General features: G+C 35.8%; 1 protein-coding gene across 2 annotated transcripts in view; it reads right to left on the minus strand.

Moving 5' to 3' along the window:
• Positions 1-6821: 6821 nt before the first annotated feature.
• The window catches only part of plod1a (procollagen-lysine, 2-oxoglutarate 5-dioxygenase 1a), a 67625-nt gene continuing 51773 nt past the window's right edge, over positions 6822-22673 (minus strand). Inside the window, exons 13-19 of one of the 2 annotated variants that reach the window (XM_028807462.2) lie at positions 22192-22333; positions 21720-21833; positions 20604-20669; positions 17890-17994; positions 17316-17462; positions 10896-11021; positions 6822-7506 (exon numbers count right to left, since the gene is read on the minus strand). In XM_028807462.2, the coding sequence (XP_028663295.2) occupies positions 7351-7506; positions 10896-11021; positions 17316-17462; positions 17890-17994; positions 20604-20669; positions 21720-21833; positions 22192-22333 (856 nt within the window). In that variant the 3' untranslated portion in view covers positions 6822-7350. Of the gene's footprint in view, positions 7507-10588; positions 10715-10895; positions 11022-17315; positions 17463-17889; positions 17995-20603; positions 20670-21719; positions 21834-22191; positions 22334-22673 lie in introns of both variants that reach the window. The other variant, XM_028807460.2, reaches the window with a different exon arrangement.

Genomic DNA, 22673 nt, shown 5'->3' on the forward strand with positions numbered 1-22673 from the left:
CTAAAATCAACACTTCACAACATTTTGAACATCATAGAATCAGAATCTGAACTTAACACTGCTGCCTTGCGTAAGATCATGAGTTCATCCCGGGTCCTCTCTGCATGGAGACCGCTTTGATTAGTCAGAAAAATGCTATGTAAATGTAATGAATTACTGTATTATTATTAACTCAATAACAGATTTTTGACCCCAACACCAAACTTTCATTTACATGAAAGTAAGAAGTCACTTCTGTCTTTCAATCATCTGCATATGACATATCTAGCATAAACTGGATCCAGTTCACAAAAAAAAATCCCATATAACACTTCAATTCAAATCTCAAGGTTGCGAGCAGCTTCAAAACTAAAGAATCATTAGTCCTCTTTGATTACAGGATAATGATTAACAAAGTCAAAAAAAAATCAAAAATCCAAAATGACTTTTTGTTATAAAATGTTCAACTGTATTTCTTAACATTTCAGTAGATATTGGAATTAACAAAATTTCATGTATATGAGAATACAATGTACATGACAGAAACAACAAATCTGAGCTCATTTATCACAAATTATGTTTATTGTAAAATTTCAGCATTTCTTGACCCCAGTTTCGAGACATCTTTTGTAAAGTAAGCAAAAATAGCACATTATTTGGGATGTATCTTGTTTGAATTCAAAAGTGGGTCAATTCCATTTGCGAGTACATGGATATAGGACATCTAGGACAGCAGCCTTGAAGGTCATTAAAAAGAAGGATCTCCACTGCATGGACAGCTGATGGTGTACAGTGCAGAGAAGGCAGAAGTGCTGGCTTCCTCTCTTTTGAATTATAAATGGAAAGATAACCGCTTCAATGTCTTTGCAGTTAGCAGTGTTACATTAATTCTTTTCTGTAACTAAACTGAACCATACAATCATTAAAAAATTTGAACATGAGCGTCAGTAGGCTTTGCGCCCTAGGAACCAAGTTACCCAAACTATTCTATAACATTTCAGAAATTATTTACCGCTTTGATACTGATCTTAAAATAGGTTGTTACAATAAAATTGACAAGAATAATTCATAATTAATTGCAGAATTACAGTATTTGAGGGTTCCTCTACAATGCCTCTTTCTCTTGCACGATTTGGCTCAAAAACTAATCAGCACACTGTCATCTCATAACAGGCTTCAGTATCGAGGTTGGTAGTTTTTCGTCCATTCGTTTTAGCTCTAGACTGTCCTCAAGAACACAAACAGACAATAACCCATCATCGAAACATTGTTGTTTTCAGTATAAGGGGACCCAAAAACGTTGAGATCTGTTGAGAAATGGAGATTAACATTTTTGAAGAGTTTAAAGATTTTGCTAACCCCCATTGATTGATCATGACAAGCAGTATGTGGTCTCCAAATAAAAACTGAAGGGACTGAACTACCAATTGATGTCAAGATGACTGGCCTTACCTCTAACATGTATACAGTACAATACATTTATTGAAAGATGTAGAAAAAATCCACTTTAAATATACATTGACATTAAAAACTAAAATTATCGACTGTTCATATCTTGATGTTTCTGATATTGTTTTACATTTAAACTGCCATTTTCAATGTTTTTCAAATTAGCTGTACCAATATTTCGTACTGTATAGACACATATGATAATATGTAAGTTTTAACATAGAAGCTACTCTTTTATATTAGAAATTTCAAAATTAAGTCACAATAAATATTGTTACTTGCAGGTAATAATGGGCCCTAGAATTTAAAAATGTGTTAGCCTATGCAAAGTATGAAACATTTGACAGTATTCTAGGTAAGATCGAAAAATACACCACTTCTGCAGACTGTACACCAGATTGCACAATTCCGCTTATTCTAACTTAGCGAGAGATACTTTTTATGCAAAGGCATACACCTTATTATAACTCTTAAGGTGAAAACCTCTAAATATTTTTTATGCCAGTTCTTTTAAATCACATGCTACTCTTACAAATGGCCATGCAGTCAGTCTTTCTATGATAGCCAGTAAGAACAAAATGAAAAAGTACAAAAAGTTAAAAAATGTCAGTGCATAAAATTGTAAGTTTGTAAGTAAAATTAGCCATGAAACGGTGTATTAAATAAACAGATGCAAAAATTACCATAAAAAGTGAATAAATGAAAAATCAAAATATCCATCCATCCATTTTCCAACCCGCTGAATCCGAACACAGGGTCACGGGGGTCTGCTGGAGCCAGCCAACACAGGGCACAAGGCAGGAACCAATCCTGGGCAGGGTGCCAACCCACCGCAGAAAATTAATATATGGAAGTATAAAATTAAGCAAAACTCAAAACAGAAATAGAATGCTCAATAAAAATACCACCTTGAAAACAAAAAATGATGCTCACTTCTTTTCATGCTAATTTTGTACACCACTTTTTGATATTTATTTTACCTAGTGTGTCCACCAGGAAGCGCATCAGCTGCCCAAACCCAACACAGACAGATGTGGACACAACACAACACACCAGTTTTATTTGGCTTCCTCATTCGTTTCCTACCAATGCTCCATACAATAAAGCACAAGCACAGTACTTAAGCACAAAGCAGCACTTTCTCCTTTTTGTCTTTGTCTATTTCTCTCTCTTCTTTTCTCTGTCTGTGTCCACCTCCACTCCTCCTCTAGCAAGCTTCATCATCTTCCTCCCAACTCTGGCTCCTGGAGCAGTGGCAGCGGGCTGCTTTAATTCTGCACCTGGGAGTACTTCCAGTGGTCTATCCGAGTGAGGCAGAATCTTGACAAAGTCTCCACAGCACCCTTGGGGCAGCCACATAACACTCCAGCAGAGATAATGCCCAAGCAAGTTCTCTCCTCCGGACCTTCCAATATATTTATGGGTGTCCAAGCAGGGTAAAGGTTCTGACCATTCACCACACTACTTATTTTTTTGCTATTTTACATGTTAACTGTCTGATCTTAATTTAATCACCTTTTTGCTTTTTAATCACTGATATAAAATTTTATGCAACAGTTTTTGTGAATTCATCCAGACCACCATATTTTACAGTGTTGTGAGAAATTGTTTGTGCTCTTTAAAGGTGCTATACATTTTAACATATGTGATCATATGAACATCTGATTTTAATTATCTGAAAAGACTAAGGTGAGTTAATTTAAGAAATACCACTGTAAGAGAGTATTTTTCAGTTTTTCACTTTTTTTCCTCAGGTATGAAAAAGTACACTTCAATACTCCGTACCAGTAAAGGTAATGATTAGATCCAGTTTACTTTTTTTTCTTTCTTCATACATGTGAGAGAATGGCATTGGCTTCAGATCGCAGTTAGCACATCCATAGGCTATCTGAAGTAAGGTATTCAGCATCAAGGGATCTAAAATTTTCTGCTGCAAATATACAGGTGAACAAGCCAGCTGGCTAAAAGAGACTGCATAAAGTTGGACTACATGGGAAGTCAGGATGATAGAAAATTCTGTGAACAGACAAGTGAAAGTTGAGTTATTTTGCCACAATGCTAGTCGTAACGTTTATCACACCTTCTTCTTGTAAAGAATGGTAGTGGAAGCAATATGATATGGAGTGTTTGTTGTGCTTCTATACAGACAGGTTGTCAAAGTTCATTTCAAGATGCGTCTTCTGTCAAAAAATATATCTTACAACAGGACTATGGCCTAAACCCTTAAGCAAACACAAAACAGAATGGCACTGAAATGCTGAGTCAGTCACTGAATGTAGTCAGTATGGTATGTAAATATCACATAGCTGAATCCAGCTGGCTGGGAGTTACAAGAAGTGCTTACATGAATTTATCTTCTGGTAAAGATGAAAACACTAGGGGCCTCATGTATAAATGGTGCGTACACACAAAAATGTTGCGTACGAACGTTTCCACGCTCAAATCGCGATGTATAAAATCTAAACTTGGCATAAAGCCATGCACATTTTCATGGTAGCTCCAACCCTGGCATACGCGAGTTCTCCGCTCGGTTTTGCAAACTGGCGGCACCCAGCATCAAAGCAGTGCTACTGTTTATGTGTGGTTACCCTTTATTTTTTAGATCCACATCCCTGACACGGCTTTACATTATACACTGAAACTAACTGCATATTGTCTATTAGTTTAAGGCATCTGATTGTAATTAACGTGTAACAATATAATGGTCCAGGGAATAGCCAAAGTATTCCAAATACCATAGCTGCTTTAGCGTTGTTACTCTCGCTGCACCTTCTTTTTCTTCTTTCAGCTGCTCCCGGGATTGCCACAGCAGATCATCTTTTTCCATATTACTCTCACTGCACCACTCGGAATATTTATATCACTGTATCTGAGTGGGGAATCACAGATCTACAGCATCTGATCGGAAAGAGAATCATCGGTATACAGCATCAAGCACACGCTGCGACAGCCATGTTGTCTATTGAACTGCTCTCACACGGCAAATGCTTCAAAGCCTTTCCTGTACGGACCTTGCGGTTCAGAAACAGTTTCATCCCAAGAAATATAAACTCACTCAATCAGTCCATCAAGTGCTCCTTGTAGAACTGTTAGTACTTATAAGTACAATTACCTCACTGTAAACTTGCACTACAGTTATAATATTGCACAACCTGAGCTGCTTTATAAAGCGCGTATTTACATATGATGACAATATCATTTTTAAGATGAAATGCAGCAAAATATGTTTATTATATTATACAGATTAAACTTTAACTTAATTTAAATAATCTATATTGTTAATAATTAAACATGTGAGGACATGGTGTTGCTGCGCTAGCAAGGATCTGGCGCTCCGTTCACGGATTGTTCCTGCCTCGCGCTGTATTCTTGCTGGGTCTGACGTGACACTGAATGTATAGAATAATTAAACATGTACTATGAAGATATTTCAATGTTCCTTAAAAGTTTTGAAGAATTTGCGTTCTAAGCTTACAGATGGCTTAACGTCTGTTACAGAGCTGATTGTGTGGCGATTGGGTATTTGGAGAAAGAAAAGCAAGGACAGGAATTGGGGGTTACTACATTTGCAAGAGACAGTACTGCTGCAATAAAGTATTTCATCGAAGGTCGCACACGATGCAGTAAGAATCTTGCGTGAGACATGAACAATCACTGCGCCACTGTGTTCCCATGTTTAATAACATACTTTAACTCCGATCATCATGAAAATATCACGTATACATCTCAGTATTTTAATTATTCAGAGAGCTGTAATATTATGAATGTAATGGATTCTGTGTCCTGTCGGAGGAAGAGAAAGCCCGGAAGCACGTAGTGATTCACACACATACAGCACATAGAAGATCAAATACAAAACAAAGCATTTAACTTGCTACTTTAATTACGATGGGATTTGAGAAACTAGTAAATTAAACGATTTTATTTTGATGTATGATGTTCTACTTTAATGACAAAATAAACTATGTGATTAAAATGGAAATTTCGAAATTAAAGTTGACATTTCGTGCTTTTTTCCCACTGTGTGCCTATTTTTTTTTTCTCTATACCCTAATAAGGTTTCATATGACACTCAGACAGTGGGCTACAACTCGCCTTTTCACGGTGACTTTGATATGTGACAACTTCTTTTTTTATTTCGGGCACTGTGCGACTTTGTGAACTTGAGCTTTCGAGTTTCTCCGACACTATGTCACTCAATCAACTTACTTTTGTTGTTTATACCACTGTTTAAACCAACAAATAGTATGTTTTTCCTTGCCTCCACTTTATATTTGCTGAAATTCTTCTATTTTCCCCTGTGCTTTTGCCATTGTCTTTCACAGAAGGCTGAGCTTAAGGGCTATTTATACTGATTTGCAGATTCAAAGAGGCGTAATTCTGGGAGGAGTTTGGGGAGTGGCAGCAGGCGCATGCATGTGCGTTACTTTTCATGCTGACCGGGATTTATGTAGTGGAAGAACATGGAAGTTGGCGAATGCACAGATTTATGCATTTGGATTTTTTTGTGCGTACGAACATTTCCGCTTTTGTCTGTATGCCATGTTATAGTGTGAGTTCTACGGACGGCGTTATACATGAGGCCCCTGGTATTGAAGCCACTGGTCAGTTACCTTTTCTGCACGTTTTGTGTTTTTGTTAAATACATAATTGCAAACTGGACTGCACTGTGATTATCACTTTACTTAACTACCCTGATCTTTTGGCATAGCCCAAACTGCCTCCTATTCTTGTACCTGATCAACATTATTTCAGGGAGGACCAAATCTCTTTTTTTGATTGATGGGGGACAGAGGAAAGGCACCACAGAACAGAGCAGACTGAGAACTGGAGGGTATACTACTTCACTTGCATACTTTTGCACAGACATGTTCATCCATCCATTAATATTCCAAACCCACTTTATCCTGAGCAGAGTCATGGGGAAGTTGGAGCCTACACAGAGTGCAAGGCAAGGACAATACCTTGAGAGAGTGTCAGTCCATCGCAAGGTGAACAAGTTCACACACACTTACACACCTCACATGCACACTAAGGCCAATTGAGCATTGCCAATTCACCTAACATGCATGTGTTTGGATTGTGGGAGGAAACCGGAGTACCTGGAGGAAATCCATGTGAACATGGGGAGACCATCCAAACTCCTTACTCCAAGGCTGCAGCACATGTGCCACCCCAGTCACATTCACTAGCAGTAAAATACAATGCCTACACAAAAGGAGTATGTGTAATATGCATAAGTAGCTGTCCCCCAAATTTGGATATGAACATCTTGTATGAGGGGATTGGCCCTCACTTTCCATTATTCAGGCTACTTACATTAACTGAGTAGCTATTTGACTATTATGTTCGCAAGCTTACGGTTAATTAAAAGAAAGCAAAACACATCAAAGTCTGTTTTGCAAAATTAGAAGACCCAAAATTGTCTATCTTTAATAAATACTGTAAGTTATTATACAAAAAAAAAATCCTTACAAATTTTTCACTATTAAACATAACAACACCAAGATAAAAAAGAGGCTGAATTTTTGGTTGACTGCATCAGGGACTTCACCATAATAGCATTTAAATACTAAATTTAATTTTTAAATTTCTTGTAATTTAATTACAAAACAAGATTTTTTTCTTTGAAAACAGATACGCTCTCCCACACAAAAACACATGTCTGTGCACTCATGCACTACAGTACACATTTCCACAAAAAACAAAGACAAGTTAAAAAAAAAAAACAGTAATCCACACACAAATTTTAAACTAACAAAAACAATGGAGATCTTTGCAGTGACTTCTCAAGTATTCCTTCAAATTTAAACATACAAGTTTCCAACAGAAAAAGGCCATAATTGAAAGAATCTTGACACATTGCATAGTTTTTAACCCAATGCACAGTTTTTAAGTTTTCATTGACATAGCTTGGCTTTGTTAGGGGTCAACAAATGATACCACAATGTATCTTGTTCCTTGAGTTGTAGGAAGGCCTTCATGATAATGTGTCAGACGTCCAGGATGCATTAGTGCCCAGCCTTTGCGAGGAGATTCAATTGAACAGTTATACCGAAGGAACCGGCAGCCTCCTCCCTTCATGAAAAGTAAAAAAAAAAAATAAGCATTATGTTTTCAAAAACAGTTTGCAATTTGAATATAAACCACTTCTAAAGCACCTGCCACAGTTCATACTCCATCTGGTAGTTGTTATTCCAGCTCTCTTTCCATCACTGAAATAATCACCCGATTAACGGTTACTGCTATCACAACGGGGAGACAATTTTATTAATTAAATGCCATAACCTCTTTTACTTATCAGTTATTCACTCATTTTATTTCTTGATGGAGCTTTGCATTGTATTTTACTTGATATTGTAATGTGATTTACACATTTTATTTTAGGCCAGGTTCAAAAAACTAGCACCAGGGGCTTTGTTATGGCCTAGTCACTACCTGTGTGGATCTGCAGATTTTCCACATGTCTCTGTGGATTACTGGTTTAGTTTTCTCCCACATTCCAATGTGACATTGCATGTTAATTTAATTTCTTTCTCTAAATTGCCCATGCGTGAGTGGAATGGTGCTCTGCCAAGGCTGTGTCTGATGCTATTCTGATAGGCTATACCTCTTGTAAACCTTGAGGAAAATTGAAGGAATGATATTGTGGGCAGATAAACAAACACATTTGGTAAAAGTTGCTTTCCATTCATGCTTCCATTGTTAATCCCACAATCCAGAACAGGAAACTGGAGCCTATCCTAACAACAGTGAGCACAAAACACAATGCGTGCCTATATGAGGTTTCAGTCAACAGAAAAGTACATTGACATTCATGTTAATTCTAATTTCACCATTTCCAGTCACCTCAACAAATATGCATTTGGGTTACAGATGCATATAACAGATACAATGCTTACAAACTTCACAGCAATGGCATCCCAGTTAGTAATGACTCCCAGATGCAAGTGCTGTGAGGAGGTAGTGTCTCCAACTGTAAGTAAGTACATTGTCTGTTCTAAGTAAAATACTCGTGAATGTGTAAGAAGCTGTTACATTTTAAAGACGGCAGCCTCTCAGATTTTTTTTTTTTAATTACAGCATTGTCAATGCCCATGATTTTAAAAATATGATTAAAGCATTAAAATACATTCAAGGCCTGACCAACTAGGTTCCACAAAGAAATAAATCTTCCATCCTGCCATCCATTATCATACCTGCTTAATCTATTTCAGAGTCATGGGAGCCACAGCCCATCCCAGCAACAATAGGAGCATGGCAAGTACCAACCCTCAACAAAGTGCAAGGAGCAATAAGTAGCAGTCCTGATATTTTTGTTTAATTAATACAATTAACTAAAAACAAGGAAAAAACTTGAGTTTTTAATTTTTTTTTTGTTGAACAGGGTTTGAAAATGTACTGTTAATATATAGATTGACTGATCAAGCTTTGTAAAATGCAAATGTGTCTTCAAGAGTAAATACATTGTATATCATTTCATAAAAAGATCAAAAATTGAGAAAAAAGTTTTGGAAATTTGTTCTTCAAATATTTAGCTCATATGTTTGAACTCTTGTGACTATCATCTGCCTTTGCTGTAAATAAAAACTATTTGCTGGAATAATAAATAACAGAGGGACTGAATCTCAAGGACAAGAATTAGAGAAAAACATTTTTGTAATAAAGTATGTACTAGCATGCACACAGAAAATTGAAAAAAAATTACCCTGAATAAAACTTTTTAATGAGACTAAGTGAATCAGATGTATGAAATTTCAGGAGTATATGTAAAATTCAACACACTTTTTTTTTACAAAAGGAATTTTCACTGAAGCATGTTACATTTATAGTCTGTAAGCCATTTTCCCCCCATATTAAGTAAACCAAGAGAATATATTACAATAATCTTTTCAGGAACCTGAAAAAAGTCATTAACACAAATGAAAATGACATTAATGGAAAGGAACAGTGCAGAAACCATGCAAAGATTTAGGAGGCAGGATGCAACATTGAGTCAATGGAAATATTACAATCAACCAAGAAATGTGGCCATGCTAAAGCCAGCATTTTTATCATAGATGCAGACAGAAGTTGGGAAGCAAATACTTTTTTTATACATATCATGTTTATTCCCATAAGGAAAATTCATACATTCACTTTTGTTTTTATGTTTTGATCAGATTCTTTTTTATCTCTCCAGTGAAAGTAAAATGTGTTAATGAGTTTTTTTATAGGTTATATACCCCATATAGTTTGTATTGGTGACCAAGAAATCTTTTTAATGTCCTATTTTCATGTGGAAAGGACATAACAAAGTTTATAGTATTGTTAAATAGTTCCTTCCAGAATAAACAGCATAAATCATAAACAGAAAAATAAAGGATAATGGGAAAGAGTTTTTGAATTGGAGACCCACCTCTCCACGCAGTTCATTGGTCAAGAGTCCTGTCTTAAATTCAAGGGGGTAAGTAACATTAAAAATATAATTTTTGGGTGGATTATTTCTTTAAATGTGATGAAATGACAAACACGAGGTCCAGATTTTAGCCTCCAAATCGATCCACATATTTACAATTTCCAGGTTTCATTTTAAACTTTATACTGCATGACTTTGTTAATGCTGGTGTTCAGATGAAGGCTGCAGGTGACTTTGGTTTAGCAGCAGATATACCTTAGATGTAGGCCTTTCTGAAGGAGCGAAATACAATTTACATGATGTACTGTAGTCAACTTTTGGGATATTGGATACTCTTGTTTACTAGTTAAGCCTGGGACCAGACATTATGATAAAAATGGTTCACTGTAAAGCAGTTGGTGGGGCTGTGTGATTGATGAGGCTAAGAAACGGCCAACATTTATACAGAATAATAAAAATATTTTACTGGGATATTGGTCATTACCACTACATACTGAATATTAGCTTTGCATTTCTGTCTGTTTTGTTGAAATCTTTCATTTTGAATGAGCCACATACTGAAATATTTTACCTCCATTTAATGAGCTAATTTGGTACCTAACATTCACAGCACTGAAAATCTTTTCTGCCAAAACTCGGATCCACTCTAGCAGATTGCTTAATTGTTTTGTCTTTAACCTGCTGTGGCTTTACATTAATGGTCTCACACTTTCCCAGCAATCAAATCACCACCCATGGATAGCCTGAAGGTAAAGCACTCACCTGGAAGTCAATCCCAACTCTGTTCAGAGCAATATTTATGGTAAAAGTGGAAGCATCATGGTGTGGTCTTAAAAAGGGCTGCTCATCAGGTTTATACCTAACTACAAAAGCCAGATCAAACAGAGCCTGGAAAAAGACATATAACAGCAAGGAAAGCAGTAAGAAACATGCACATCCACAACAAAAGCTGAAGGCTTCAACCATGGGCCCCCATTTTTCTAGAGCAGTAAAGCTTCCCAGAGCCGCAAAGAAGACAAAAAAGGGGTGAAAGATGTTTTGGTTCCTGGTCACTGCTACTTTAATTTACCTGATAGTCAACACCTTTGCGGTTGAGAGCTATGTTAACTGTAAATGTAGAAGCATCGTGATGCGGTGTGAGCAAGGGTTGCTCATCAGGTTTGTACCTCACCACGAAGTTGAAAAAAGAGGTACACTGTCCAAAAGAGAAACAAAGAGGTGATAAACATCAAGGAAGCACCAAGCATTTTTGTAGCTGATCCAGTCGGAGAAAATAAATGAGTAGCCTATTCTGAGGCACTCTCCAATCAAATTTCCTAGTTATCCAAACAGAGGCATATTTTACGTGTGCCTGTGGTATTCTGTCCCTTTCAAATCACCACATTTCTTAATGTTGACTCAGTTGATAGTGATGTTTGTACACTTTCATTTACCCAAATGATCTGCTTCAGTTACACATAAAAAAATACAGCTGTAATCTAGTAAATTATTAATGACAACTGTAGCATCTCTTAAACATCAAAGGGCTAATAAAATTGTTATTATAGTAGACATATGTTGAACCCACACGGAAATCAGTAAAATAATAGAGGCTTTTTTAATAGCAGGGCTCTTAATATTCACCATATCTGACACGGTGTTCTTTGGCTTACAGCAAACGCCTGCACTTCTGATTAAACTTCTGATGTCAACCGGTTTATAGTTAATCAATCTCCAATGGTGAGGCTGAGATAAGTCTGTGATAGAGCATTTTGCAAGAATAAGCAACTTTGGCCCACCAATATATACAGTAGGAAAATGAATCAAAGGAATAGGTAAAATTACGGAGTCAAGAAAAAAAAAAAAAACACCAAACATCTGCTACCCGATGAGTGGAATATAACATTATTACCTAAAGCATGAACAACCAAATAACTCCAAGATTTGAAAAGGCTAACTGTCATGTGATCTCTCATACAAGATCTTCTATTAGAAGACTGTACACTTCATAATATAATGAAACCAGCGGAAGAGCATGGCAATTATGATACAATCAGTACAAATAAAAATAATGATATTTTCATTTTTCCTAAAGTGAGCCTTGGCACTAGAACTGATGTGTGGTATCACTAAAGCCATTTTCTCTCTTATAAAAATGTCCTGAAAACAAGCTTATAATATCAGGTTTTCTATTCTTCTTAAAATGTCTAAACTCTGTGTTTTGATGCTGATTTTTCTTACATTTTTTTGTCCATCTGTGCCTATATATTTGGTATATTATTTTCTTCAGTGTTTTAAACACAGTTTGTTTTTAGTGTGCTGTTTGTTTGTTATATTATATAACTCTGTTCTGCAGTTTCCTGTTTTACTGCACCAGTTTTTAGTTTTTCCATGCTCACTATGAGCAAGTTTATGGTAGGCAGGAGCTGATAATTGCCCATGAAGCAATAAGCTATCCCTAGCATGTTTGGCCATAGCACCTCTGTAATAGTCTCCTTTTACTGGCAAGCGTTATGAATTGATACTTTTTTTTTACATCTTGCACTGAGCTGTTATTTTGTCTTCATTTCACTCTTAAAACCTCACTGACTTTCATGCCAGCTGAGCTTTGACAATAACAAAGCTACGTACGCAAATCCGTCTTCACTATATCCCTAACAATCAGGTATCTTTCCACAATTGACTTCAGCTGTAGATTGCCTAAAATCATTAAGCAATGCCACCCATGGTCCAGCCATTAGTATAACCAACCCATTGAATACCCATTAGAAAAACAGGCATTCCTGAAACTTCCTGGCCTCCTAAAGCAACAGACACGTCAAACAAAACATACAATGAAGTGGGGCTGTCAGATCGAACTTCTCTATTTGAATATAATCCCAATTTATTTAAAAAAAAAGGTTAAAGGCAAAACCGGATGTTCAATTGTAAAAGAAACGGTTATTAGTTTTATCTGCACTAATTCTGGCATCGTTTTACTCCATGCATGCTATGCAGCTGCAGTATTTTGCTGATATGTCTTTGTGCTTTTACCCACAATCAGCCTTTCCATAATTTTGAACAGTTAGCTTGTTATCTTCATTAGTAAAACTTACAATCAGATCCCTTCAAAATATAATGCTTTATTTTTTCCTGTCCCACTGCTGTGCACTTTGATCTATAAGTGTCCTCAGAGCTGTTTTTCAAAACTATCTCCTCTACTCTAAAATTATCATTTTGCATGTGATTCTGCCCCATTCACTTTTAAACCTGAGATCCCTGAATGTTGTGTAATACTAAGACCTTCTCATTAAAGCAAATGGAAAATAATTATCATTAATACTAATTTTCCTTTTATTACAATACTTTAAAACCCCCATTTTAAAAAGCTTTGTCATTCAAAACGCCATGCCCCAAAATTAGTCTCCATCTTATGTGGCTGCTTCTGGTGTCACACATAATGCCTAAAACAATGAGGTGTACTTAAAAATAGTAAGCGACCTTTATTAAAATATTGCTGCATCAGTAAAGGACAAAAAAACAGACAGATTGTGTGGACACTGATTTTATACTGTGACAATCCACTTTTTCTGAGGGAGTCCACAGATGTTGACTAGCTTTTTATAGTGAATTTCATGCTATTAAATGTACCCTGCCACCGCCCATTGGACACTTGTTCACTGTTCTCACCCTGTTGCTGTCTTACTAGGTAACTAGTCTTGCTCCTGATCTCAAACTGCTCTGCTTGTGCTTGTCTGGTAGCAAGACAAGTCACAATGTGTTTGCACCACAGGACTCCAGCTGAGTGTTACAAGCGGGACTCAGACAACACTGTCATAAGCATTTCATGAGTTGCAGATGCACAAGTTTAAAAAAAGCAAAAAAGCTAAATAACATTACAGTGCTAGCATATGTAGCTCATTTGGATTTCCTGTATAGATTTTAACTACTTTTCGTGGCTGCATTTATGGCTCGCTGTCCTAAGAAGGACTTTCACACTCAGTCATAAGTACGGGTGCAGATGCTCAGGATATTGATGGTTCTTATATTTAAATAATAGTTACACCAAGTACCATTAGGATTCTTTTTTATTTTGCTGTTTGTGTTTGTTCTTGCTGTCATTACCATAATAAACTATCAAAAAGTACATAAAAATGAACATGTAAGATTGAATATATTCAAATATTCACTTATTTTTAGTTTTCAATATTCAAACCTTAATTTTGGCTATTTTGGCAGTCCTACTGGCTTTATCAAGAGAGAAAATAAGAGTTAGGTTAATCTATAATGGCTTCTCATTGTACTACCTATAGTGCCCCCATTCCTTTAAATGTCCTGATAGATTTAAGATGCTTGATGTCACTAACATTTTTTCTTTTTTTAATCCACAGTGGCTTCAGTAGAGGCTCTCCTCTCACCAGTGCAATTTATTCTTAAACAAAGACCCTCTTAGGATCTTTCTTTTCATATGCTTGTATTGCAGAATTCTGTCTTTATCACCTCAGAAACTTCAACTGCTAATTGTGACTGTCATGATCTTCACACCAAAAGAATTAGTGAATAATAGTGAATTGTGTTACATACGTGAGACTGGTGAGTGCCTCAAGGAGACCAACTGGAATAAACACCAAGGAGAAGGAAAAGGGGTTGCACTTACAGTTCCATTCCCATCCTTTAACCCATGGAAGTTCCCAGCTCCCCACAAGCCAATATTCCAAATCTTCCTACTTATCCATATGCTTATTTTACACTATCATAAAGCATTATTATTATTAATGTCACTGTAAGTACATAAATAGTCTACATAGCTATTTTCATTTTAATACACTAGCTATCATTCATTTCTCATATGCACTTTAACTGATGTTTGTGACCCATAAAGTCCTAAATAGTATAGGCTGTAAAGCATTTTATTATAGGTGTCCAAAAGAGTGGATACCTCTTCCACTTATGAAACTGCTTATTGTATCTTAAATTTGTAGTATATACTGTATTTTTTTCTTGTTGACATTTATCTAATTGTGTTACAAAATCAGAATCTGTTCTGCCTTGTAAGTGCAGATGGCATGGAAATTTGGTATATACAGCATATACAGTATATAAATGATTACATATCAAACAAATCCTGACCTGGAGACAAAGCAAACAGCCAAGCATTCCTGGGGTTGATTAGGAGGTCATGCACTTCAGTGCAGATTCAGTTTACTGTTTTTGGAATTTTCATTTATTTTTTATTTTAACACATTTAAATCATAACTCCATCAAGAAGGCAAAAAACTAATAGCTTAAAACTCACTAAAATATTTCTTTCTGTCATGTAAAAGTTTCAAGCTGTTAATATAAGTTCTTCTTCCCTGTCAAAAGAACATTAGTTCAAGATCCTAGAAAACATAATCTACAAACATTTTTAAAAAGAACTAGATCCAAAATAAAGAAGCTTACAAGTGGATTTTCAGGATTTAATGTTAGACCTCTATCTTCTGTTCACTACCCAATAAAGTAAAAAAAAACTAGCTCTGTAACTATTAACTACTATCCACCAATAAGCCGAGTAAGAATTTTGACATTGGATAAGACAGTATTAGAGCTGTAGTTGCAGGATTACAAATATCAGACATTAATAATAATTATTTTAAAATACACTATATAGAATCATTGTAAGAGAAAACCTGGTAATATTACAACTAAAGCAAATTAATTATTTATTCTACATTTTCCACCCATTCTTTTGCTAGTTTTTACAGTCAAAACATCTGGACCTATACAAAAAAATCTAAATCAATATTTTGTTTTTTGGCAATGGTGGAAGCATTGCAATTTTTGTGTATATGTCATTGTTTCATGTTTTCACAAAGTCCACATTCTCTGGTGAAAATTTTGTTTTCTCCATAGGAGTTTAACCTTTAATTTATAATTATAATATCTGCAAATAAACTGTAGTTCCTTTGTTTTGTGTTTAACTTGTGTGTTTTACATTCCATTTTTAAAATATTGCATATAATTGCTTTTTCAAGCTTTATCACATAACTGCTGTTAATACAACTACAGTGATCCCTCGCTATATCGTGCTTCGCCTTTCGCGGCTTCACTCTATCGCGGATTTTATATGTAAGCATATTTAAATATATATCGCGGATTTTTTGCTGGTTCGCGGATTTCTGAGGACAATGGGTCTTTTAATTTCTGGTACATGCTTCCTCAGTTGGTTTGCCCAGTTGATTTCATACAAGGGACGCTATTGGCAGATGGCTGAGAAGCTACCCAACTTACTTTTCTCTCTCTCTCTCTTGCGCTGACTTTCTCTGATCCTGACGTAGGGGGTGTGAGCATGGGGGCTGTTCGCACACCTAGACGATATGGATGCTCGTCTAAAAATGCTGAAAGATTATCTTCACGTTGCTATCTTCTGTACAGCTGCTTCCTGAAGCGACATGCTGCACGGTGCTTCGCATACTTAAAAGCTCGAAGGGCACGTATTGATTTTTGACTGTTTGTTTTTCTCTGTCTCTCTCTCTCTCTCTCTCCCTGCTCCTGACGGAGGGGGTGTGTGCTGCCGCCTTCAACAGCTTTGTACTGGCGGTGCTTCGCATACTTAAATGCCAAACAGCCCTATTGATTTGTTTGCTTTCCTCTGTCTTTCTGACAGTCAGTGCTCCTGAAGCGCACTCCTTTGAAGAGGAAGATATGTTTGCATTCTTTTAATTGTGAGACAGAACTGTCATCTCTGTCTTGTCATGGAGCACAGTTTAAACTTTTGAAAAAGAGACAAATGTTTGTTTGCAGTGTTTGAATAACGTTCCTGTCTCTCTACAACCTCCTGTGTTTCTGCGCAAATCTGTGACCCAAGCATGACAATATAAAAATAACCATATAAACATATGGTTTCTACTTCGCGGATTTTCTTATTTCGCGGGTGGCTCTGGAACGCAACCCCCGCGATGGAGGAGGGATTACTGTATACCAAAAAGCTGTACTGACTGTTTTGCATTGCCAGTACAGGCTAGCATCCATAATGGCTGATGTTTCATTATAAAAAGAGAATACAAGGTACTATTTCAATGGTAGTATCACTTCCCTTCACATATTACAAAGTAAGGATCTACTCTCCACTTTGCACATGAAGGCTGCAGGGATGCACACTCTACAGTTTATACAGTATATAATAACTGCTTTCTTTGTATAAGTTAGCCACTGTCTACACAGAGTTTGCAAATTCTTCCCACATCTACCTGGGGATTTCCCTTAACATTCTAAAGATGTTGATTGCACAAAACAGTTTAAAGATTAGCTCTCTTATTTAATACTGAAATGGAATAGTCGACAAGGATAAAAACTGAGGTGTGACTGGCTGAAATCTGTCTATGAAGGAATTGACGTTTGCAGCCTCATGAAGACAGAATGGGTAATAAAACACTTTGCTTTGACAAGCTGTGCTACAGTACCATCATACAAGTGAATCTGCTGCGATATCCAGTTAACCTGCACAATACACACATAACCCTCCTTCACCTAACTGTGCAGATCAACTCACCTTTGTGTAATAACCTGGGAACATTTTTTCAGTTACTGGGGCAACATACTCTAATAAGAACTTATGCCACTCTTTCTCAAAATTGATTTGGTTCATATGAATGTCTATTGTGGGCACGTTCTCATAGCCTCCTTGAATTCTTGTGTCCTGCAACAGACAGAAAACAAACATCTATATAACAGCAACCCTACTTAAATACACACAGCATGTTCAGTTGATATAATTGCAAACAGAGTGTCTATTTACCACCTGTACAACATCTCACTATTTATCTGAAATGAATTAATCTCAAACTTTACTCTTTAAGACCTTAAATGATCTATTTTGCAGCAATCCTTTCACTCTGTTAAATTAATGTATCTGTACTTTTATGTTTCAACAGAAAGTGCCAATTATATTTTAATGTTATTTCAAATTTTCAGTTTTAAAAACTGCTGTAATGGTTCTATAATTTAACATTTGATTCAGCTTTACATAATTAATCCCACTTCCTTATAAACTGTCATGTTCCTAATTCTGAACCCAATAACTTTGTATAAAATCTAAACTGCAACTTCAAAAAATTGCTACTCACCACATTCTGACCACTTGACCATTGTCCAAAGTTTTCCATTTCTTCAACAAGGTGATCACAAGTTATGTCATTAAATATAGGAAACCAGAAAACATCAGGGCAGGGCTTTGATTGAAAAGGAAGATAAAAAAACAAAACAAAAAAATTATTATGAAACAATGAAAAGATATAAAATATAGCAAAAGAATCTATTAAGTATAAATTAAAGAAAATTAATGAAAACTCCACGTTTTAGTGCTACCATCTTTTGACTAAAACTGTACATAGTACTTCAGATGGAGTCTCACTAGTGCAGTATTTATTAAATGTAGTATTTATAATCATTTTGTCCTTTTTAACTGCCTTGACGATGGGAATATTATGTAATGTAAATCTGTAAATTCTTTTCAGAGATTGATTCTTGCAGGTCCACGTTACCCATCTTGTATTTATATATAATGTTCCTTTTGCCTGTGTATAACACTTTATGCATTTCTACATTAGACTGCATAATCTAAGTGTTTGTTCCATTCTCAAGATTATTTAGGACTTGAATTGTTTTTTTACTGTGTCAGTATCAGCTTTCCCTACAAATAAGTTTACTAATTGTATCAGAAGGCTGATGCACCATTAGTTTGGATCTATCTATCTATCTATCTATCTATCTATCTATCTATCTATCTATCTATCTATCTATCTATCTATCTATCTATCTATCTGGGTAACACAGCTAGCACTGTATATGATGAATGGCACTGCCTGAAACAGTTATGTCCTTTGCTTGCTTTGCACAGCTGCTGCTACATGTCCAGTGTTAGCCTACACCCTTTAAACTTAAATATATCAAGAAAGGAGCTCCATGGATTACTTATGTGCCTTGCTTGTTTTGTACAGCTCCTGTCATATGTCACAATAATTTATTCTTTAGATTTTTAATTTGTAAATCTTGTAACATATGCATCCTTAGTATGGACAAGCTATACTGGACTCTGAGATAGTATACTGGAATAATGATGGTTTACTTATGATCTGAGCAAGTCTTTATCAAAAAGATAAAAGTTACTTCAATCCAGGCCAGTACATCTGTTCTACTGATACTTTACTTTCAAGGGACAAAGTCACATAGCTGATCACAAAATATTCTTTTTTTCTGAAATAAAAACAAATTGGGGCACAGGTATGCTAGAAAACAGTTTTAAGACAAAAGAGATGTGGAATCAGGTGCTTAACAATCTGGTTCAAAGCAGCACCCTGAGAAATGCTCCAGAGACGAAGTCTTTTCAAGACAACAATCAATTTGCTTATTGTGCAAACAGAAGTGTGGAAGATGCTCTGCTTGTTATCTTATATCAAATCTATACCTTTCTTGATCATTCTGGTTCATATGTCAGAGCACTATTTTTGGATTTTTCTTCAGCGTTCAATACTATACAGCCTCATATACTGATTGGGAAATTAAACAGTATGAATGTTAACCCATTTATCACACTATGGATTCAGAACTTTCTTTTAAATTGTTCACAGACAGTTAAAGTTCAGGACACTTTTTCAAAAGCTCTTCTTTCAAACACAGGAAGTCCACAGGGGTGTGTCTTATCACCATTACTGTTTACTCTGTACACAAGTGACCTGAGACAGAACAATGACCACTGCTCCATTATTAAGTATGCGGATGACATCATGATCATAGGATGCATATCTGGGGAGGATGAAAGCCACTATCTAAATCAAGTGGACTGTATGGTAATCTGGTGCAATAAAAACTCTCACTCTGAATGTAAAAAAGACCAAAGAAATGATATTTGATTTTAAGAGACAGAAATCTGTATGTTCACCTATTGTAGTTCTGGGAGAGGAGGTAGAAATAGTGAATGAATATAAATACTTAGGAACTTACCTAGATAACAATCTTAACTGGAATACAAATACAAAAAAATTATTTTCTAAGTGCAACCAGCACTTATTTCTCCTCCATAAACTCAAACTATTTAAAGTAGACAAGGACCTCATGTTGTCCTTCTATCGTAGTATGATCCAGTCCATGATCACTTTCAGTTTCATTGCCTGGTTTAATAGTCTGACAAACCAAAACTCAAAAAAGCTCCAGCAGATTACAAAGTATGCAGCTAAAGTTATTGGGGCTGATGTAGATGATCTGACTAGTGTGTGTCAGAGGGCAATGCTAAAGAAACTGGAAATCATCTCAACTGATGACAGACATCCATTACATGTAGAACTAAACTTCAGTAAATCAGGAAGGATAGTTGCTTTGAAAACCCACACAAATCGCTCCAGAAACTCCTTTCTTCCTAGTGCCATACGACTTTTCAATAAGAAATATCGGAGATAATGTTTAAGGTTTTGATATATATCCTGTTACCTTTTTTTTTTTTGGTATAAATATGTTTTATCTAACTGCCTTACCTTAACCTTTCTTATTTCTATTTGTCTGTTTTATTTCATTCTGTCTGTTACCTGTTATTAGATGCAACTGAGAAGGCAAATTTCATGTTTTCCTGTGTAAACATGACTAAATAAAGAAACCTAACCTAACCTAACCTAACCTAACATATTCAGTATTATGAGACACACTGTATGAGTTATGTTGTGCAGTTCAGTTTCTAATTAAAGCTTCATGTTCTATACTTTAATTTACACCAGTGTTTGACATTATACAGTTTCAGGTATCAGACAGACCTCTCTAGTCAGCACCAAATTATGTAGAAAAAACTTACTGTTTCAATTATTTTTTCTTTAAAAATTCGACTATAGTTTTGGTGTATGTATCTCTCTTCCCAGTCCTGTAAAATAAAAAACACATACATAAAAAGTGAATAGAGCTTAACTATAATGCTACTTTTTCCCAACTTGGCTTGTGGCCCTTATGACATTTGACATTTGTGACATGTGACATTTTACACATAACACAATTCAGTTGATCCAGTTCTCCATAACAGATTAACTCAAAGATTACAGATCAAAATTTGTGGTTTAAACAATCTTTTAGCAGTGCACAATGCAAAGACAGTACAAAACTAGGCAAATTTGTTACTTGTACATTTCATTTTTTGACCTTTTGCATTTGCCTAACATTGATATAGCAAGATCCCTTTCCATACAAAGGGATTTCCCATACCTCTCATAGCAAGTCTTTTAATTTATCTGTTTTTCCTCATTAATTTTATATTGATTTTTTTCATTTTTTCTCCATCTATCCAATTTTCATACTCTCCTGAAAAGATATCATTTTTAAAATATATTTTGATCTCACCTAACAATTTTTATGATGTTTCTTATACTGTATAATTGGTGAATTACTAATCAGATTAACATTAATCTTACATTGATCACCATTTTATAATAAAGGAAGAGTGCAATATGTACAGTGTGGTGTTGTGAGTGGCGGTCCAGGCAAATATTGTCACAGGTTTTCCTGTGACCTTATCACATTGCACTGCACATTCTTTACCACTCAACCCAACATACACACTCCCTTTTCCCTCAGTTGTTGATTATTAAATATCAGCAAACATCTGAAGAGTTGACTCTCTGATTTGTTCCGAGATAAATCAGACTCAGCTCTGTCTAACTCAGTCACATCCCTGATCACACTGGGGGATTTAACATTCTACTGAAGGGCTCCTCCATCTACACAAGTTTGTGTTGCTCATTATCTAGACTTTGTTGTTTTTTCTTGCAGCTTGTTAAAACCTGTGTCCCTACTCCCATGCGTGTATAGTTCAAAAAATGTTTTGGCAAGACCTGCATTTACTGTCAACCATAACAAATGTCTGTCATAGATGAATCTCTGCAATTTCTTAACCCATTTGACTGGAGGGTGTGGACATTACCTTTGGATTTTCAAAAATCTGCCAGAGGTCATTGTGCAGATGAGATGTCTGATAATTCTCGGTTGACAAAATGCGTCCAAACTCTTCTCTGTTACTGACAAAAAGGAAAACCCCCTGCAAGAGCAAAAGAGACAAATCAGTAACTTTTTATATAAAAAACAGAAGGGAAATCTTACAACACAAACAAAAAGCTAAGATATAAAGTCAGGGTCTATACAGATAACCAGTGCATGCTGCACAAATAATAAGTACAAGTAATATAATTTTGATGTAATAGAGTTTGTATGCCCCTACAAGGTTTTAATTAAGTGGGTTTAGTGGTTTGAGTTAACAAGAATGTTGATCTATGTAAAGTCCAACTAGACCCAAGCACCTGAGGCACTCAGAAACAAGGGGGTGCATGCAGAATCATAAAAGTGATAAACTGCCCTCACAAGCAAGCCTGAAATAAGACAAATAAAGACTCAAATACCCGATTTCGGACATTGCTGCAGAAGGCCATGTCAGCATCCAGCTTGCCAGAAGTGAAGACGGTCTCTTCAGTCAGTTCACTTCTCAGTGTACTGCCTTTGATGAGGTAGACACTGGAGATGTAGGGTACATTCCAGATACCACTGCCATTTAAAATAAAATGATCGTCTTTACAAAACAATGTATCAGATTTTTAAACACAATTACAGAAAAACAAGATAAAATGCATTCAATACTGTATTACAGGTTAATCAATTTTCTCATCACCAGTGTACATATGGTGAACATATATGGTGAATCAGTGTACATATATCATTGCAGTATGCTTTTAATGCTATAATGATACGATTAACCCTGTAACATACAAAGCAGGATGACACTTTGCTTTTCTGAGTCCCAACCCAAAATAAAGTGCATGTGAGATGCTTTTAGTACTGCCCAATGCTGCTGCTTACAAACATTAATTTGTTTGCCAGGTTCATT

Source organism: Erpetoichthys calabaricus, chromosome 8 (genome assembly GCF_900747795.2).
Source record: "Erpetoichthys calabaricus chromosome 8, fErpCal1.3, whole genome shotgun sequence".
In the NCBI taxonomy this organism is placed as follows: Eukaryota; Metazoa; Chordata; class Cladistia; order Polypteriformes; family Polypteridae; genus Erpetoichthys; species Erpetoichthys calabaricus.